The sequence below is a fragment of the Drosophila biarmipes genome, chromosome X, assembly GCF_025231255.1.
Source record: "Drosophila biarmipes strain raj3 chromosome X, RU_DBia_V1.1, whole genome shotgun sequence".
NCBI classification, from domain to species: domain Eukaryota; kingdom Metazoa; phylum Arthropoda; class Insecta; order Diptera; family Drosophilidae; genus Drosophila; species Drosophila biarmipes.
In genome coordinates, this window is record NC_066611.1 from 15,974,113 (window position 1) to 15,978,549 (window position 4,437).

Here is a 4,437-nt window from a genome sequence, read left to right on the forward strand (position 1 = left end):
CCCAGATTCAGTTGGAATTCCCCAGGCGGATGTGGTGCCACAAAATTGCAATTGCTTCAGGACCCGGTCCCTATAATTATACCTGCATACACGGCCGAATGCATAGAAATAATCATTGCTTTGTTGTGGAAATATAAGGGACTTGAGAACAAGTCAGTGCTTAGTACCAGCAGGGTTTAATGCATTTCTATGTTAAATTAATTTAAGAAAGTATTATATGGCATGCCTAGCAGCATTTCTCATTCCTAGATAGCCTTGACTTTAGTGTCACTTCGCTTTTTAAGCCGGTCAGTTGAGGCACTGGGTTTTCCTCATTCAACATTAGAAATTTCAACCGGCAACATCAGACCCTAAATCTTATCGTAAAATCCTTAGCAAAAATTCCAAATTTAACAAGCATTTGCTGACTTTAGGTTTTGTATAACAAATCTATAGTGTTTTTTAAATAGGTAAGTTTTTGTTTTGCGTTTTTTTTTGTTCTGTCAAAGTCAAGAATATTGTCGTGATTGTCTGAGTTCAGCACGATGGCAACATTGGCTGCGTGGGGTGGCCACTTAGCGTTGCAGTGGCAACATTTAATAAAAGAGTGGCAATATTTGTCTTGATATTTTATTATATCAGACTTTGTTTTCCGTTTTATAGAGTCATGCAGCGCTCGACTTATCCACTGATAGTTCGTAACCTTGTGCAGTCCCGCTTAGATGGGTCGATTGGCGGCGTCTGGAACGGGTTCCGCAGGACCATGGCATCGGATTCGTGGGGCCAGGATGGCAGTGGGAGTGGCAGCAGTGGGTCCAAGACCTCGAGGGTGGCAACACCGCGGGCCAGTGCCACATCGACGGTGATCAGCGATGCGGGCTCCTATTCGCGTGGCACGAATACGGGCGCCTTCGAGCGTCGCATCAACCGGGAGGATAATATGTGGCGGGATCGCAGCTACATCGACACGAAGTGGCTGAATCCGCGCGATCCGACCGCCTATCGGCCGAATTTCCGCCAAACTGAGCCGACATCGCTGCGAAAGCAGTTCATGCGCAGTCCGGATGAGGTATCGCGCGAGGTGATGGGTCGCGATTGGGAGGAGACCGTGAAGACCTACAAACGCACCTCCACGGCCATGAGCGGCCAGAAGGGCGGGACGCGCAACGAGGCGTGGCAGGCGGCGGACAGCACACGCAACCGCCAGCAGCATTTGCAACTGATGCACATGCAACAGCAACAGGAACAGCAGCAAAAGCAACAGCAGCAACAGCAACCCAAGAAACAGCAGCAACAGAACTACTGGGGCAGAGGCCCAGAAGCAGCCCAAGATCAATAATCCCCGTCCATGAGTCAACGCCTAACATGCCAGACGAAACAGAATATACCCGCACACACATCATTCATCGCAGTCAAGCAGAGTCGTGCCAAAGATCCAGTATATTATGATCTTGTATTCCGATTCCGTCACAATTGACATATGTTTCATTCACAAGAATGTGATAACCGCAGGGCATACTTATTTCTGGCAAGCCAATCGAGTAAATTGAATAAAATTATTTGGAATGTAGTAAGGTTTCAGAAAATTCGAAGTTTTGGTTAGTGTTTTATTTTTAATCCATAAAGGATGAGCCCGCTTTCGAGGTGACTTTACAGCCCGGATAAACCAATCATCCCCGTAATGTCATCGGAACTCAATCTACTATTCCCGAAAGCGCCTCACCAGGTGGATTACCTTCGAGACATCAGCAGCATCATCATCATCCTCATCAGGCACGTCCGCCTCGGTACGCCCATTCGGTTATATTAAAACCATTTTTCGCTTATTACCAAAAAATTTAAATATTTTGAAAATAATAAACTGCGGGTGAGTTACTAAGTGGCAGCAGCGACGCCCACAAAAAAGCAAACAACCCCCCACTCCGCAAGGTAATGGTATTTGGATTGGGTTGAGGTGGATGGTGGATGGTGGGTTGGTATCGTCATCAGCACTTGGTATCATCAAAATGATGGCAGGAGCATGAGCCGAGCTGCTCCTCTGCCCACCTTCAGCCCACCCAGTTCTGGCCATTACTAATCCTCCTGCCCAACGGAACCGAACCCGGAATCCAAGTAGCTCCGCACCCGAACCACCCAAAATCCACCCGAACCACTGCTGTGCGATATCAGCGCGCCTCGTGTTGATTGTCGCGCATTGCCATCAATGGAAACCCCCTTCCAGGGTCCACCCACCTCAAGTCCTTGCCCCTTTTCCATAGCCCCCCCGTCCCCTTTTAATGAGCATCATGCGTTCGTCATCATGATGATGATAGTGGCCAGTGGCTCGAGAGGCGAAAAGGGGTTTCCCAAGGCAGCGAAAATAGTAAAAGCTTATATATAAGGTGTAATATATTTATAATATCATGGTTACCTATTTACTTTATCAAGCTAAAAACTTACTTAATTAAAAAAACCATGTAAAGTTTGGATTTTTTTAATGCAACATTTATAAAAAAGCGAGTTCTTCAGAATCCTACGCTTATAAAAGTACATATTTTTTAGAAAAATGTTGTATTTCTGATTTAATTTTTAATTATAATTGAACTAAGTTCTTAACTTTTTTTTTTAATTCCCCAATATATATCTGCTTTAAAAAATAACCCTTTACAACATTTATAAAAACGCGAATTCTTTAGAATTCAGCGCTTATAAAAGTAACATTTTTTTAAAAATTGGTGTTCTCCTGATTTGCTTTTTAAATACCATTTCAAGTGCTTAAATATAATTAAACTAAGTTCTTCATATTTTTAAAAATCCCAAATATCTATTTGCTTTATAAAAACCCCCTGCTCGCCGCCCCTGTGAAAAATGATAATGCTGATGGGCCATGGTGGCGTTGCCCTCCCATAGTGTCATATTTTTATGATTTTTATGTTAATTCATAGCCAGCGACGACGTCGCGGTTGCCAGTTCTCGAAACACCCCATCTCCACCCTTTCGCAGACTCCTGCCTCTCTGCCAAATGCTTTTTAATCCTTTTAATGAAAATTAGTTCCTCTCAATAACATTTAATATATTTTCCTTTGCTTTCGGCGACTCCTTGTTTCTATCTCCCGTGCCCGTTGTTTTCACAGGCATTATCATAATTTCTGTTTGCAACCCTAAATCAACACTGCTGGTTTTCGGAACACCCCTCCACCCCCAACTCGATGAAGGGTTACTGGTCCTGACCATTTTCGGGGGTTCGCCGGCTTCCCGGATTTTCTGTGGGCGCTGTCGAGGAGGGCTGGCGGCAGGATAATGGCACAAGATGATGCTGCAGACACACAGGGAGATACTCCATTTTTGGCATATATCACAAGGTGATAACCTAACCCCAGCCAAGCGCCCACCCACCCGTAAGCCCCGTGACCCCGCCTTTGTCTTTGACCTTTCGCGTTTGATTTCCTATGCAGCGTTAAATGGCATTCTGGTCCACGTGGCTTTTCCGCGGGCTCGGGAAAATTGAAAACCCAAAAGCAGTAAAAATTAATGGGCGTGGCGAAGGTGTCTGCCATCTCATAGAAGCGATTCTCGTATAGTAAAGCCCTCATATCGATAATTAAAGGCGGCGCTAGGAGTTGGGATTATCTCGGTAGTAATCCTTAAATGTAATAAAGCAATTACAATAAACCATTTTTAAAGTATTTATAGTACTATGATTAGTACTTGGGCATAATCTATACTTTTTAATGTATTTCTATAAAAAAAAACAGCAAAATATAAATAACATTCTACAAGAAAAAGTAATATTATCATCATAAGTTTTCATATATTTCCTGTTAAATAGATCAAGCCTTCTTACTTTAACCTCTCTCCTTTCGAAGATTTTTAAACTTTTTGCTTTGTTTTTAAGCCATGGATTCCTTTTAAATTGTACCTTTGAGTTTCGCCCACTTTCGCTGGCATTTTCGAACTGAGTTCGTTAAATTTCGCCTGCAAACTGGGCGCCATAGACACTCCGCATTAGCTATGCGAATGATGCAGCCATAAAGAAGTTCATTAGATGCCAAAACAGCGGGGGATGGGAGCGCCGCGGAGTCCATGGTTCGATAGACAAAGGACGGCATCTCCGGGAATATTTTGTTCATGCATTATAATCATTATCATTATTAGCATTATTGTCAGGCAGGACAGACTTTGCTGAATTATGCAATGCAGTCCGGGGGGAAATGGGGCGTGGGCGTTTGGGCTGTGGGTGGTGGGTGGTGGTTGGGGGATAGTCATTTTCATTTTGCACGATGGAATGGCGAGAAAAACCCAACTCGTTCATTTCATTTTCGTTGTCAAATGCAAAAATCGCGAGCCGAAAGGCAGCGCTTCCTTTTCCTTTTTCCTCTCTCTCTCTTTCTCGCTCTGTGTTGGAAAATTTTCCAAAAATTCTATTATTATTAATAGAGGCAAAGGGAGGAGAAAGGCAAGTCGGCAGCGTTCAGCGAG

At 43.9% G+C, this 4,437-nt stretch overlaps 1 protein-coding gene across 1 annotated transcript; it reads left to right on the forward strand.

Annotated features, from left to right (window-relative positions):
- The first annotated feature begins 283 nt into the window (after nt 1-283).
- LOC108021996 (myb-like protein P) lies at nt 284-1,549 on the forward strand. The gene is made up of 2 exons (XM_017090836.3): nt 284-449; nt 643-1,549. Exon 2 carries the CDS (start codon nt 647-649, stop codon nt 1,316-1,318), a length of 672 nt encoding a protein of 223 aa, XP_016946325.1. The 5' UTR covers nt 284-449; nt 643-646; the 3' UTR covers nt 1,319-1,549.
- The last annotated feature ends 2,888 nt before the right edge of the window (nt 1,550-4,437 follow it).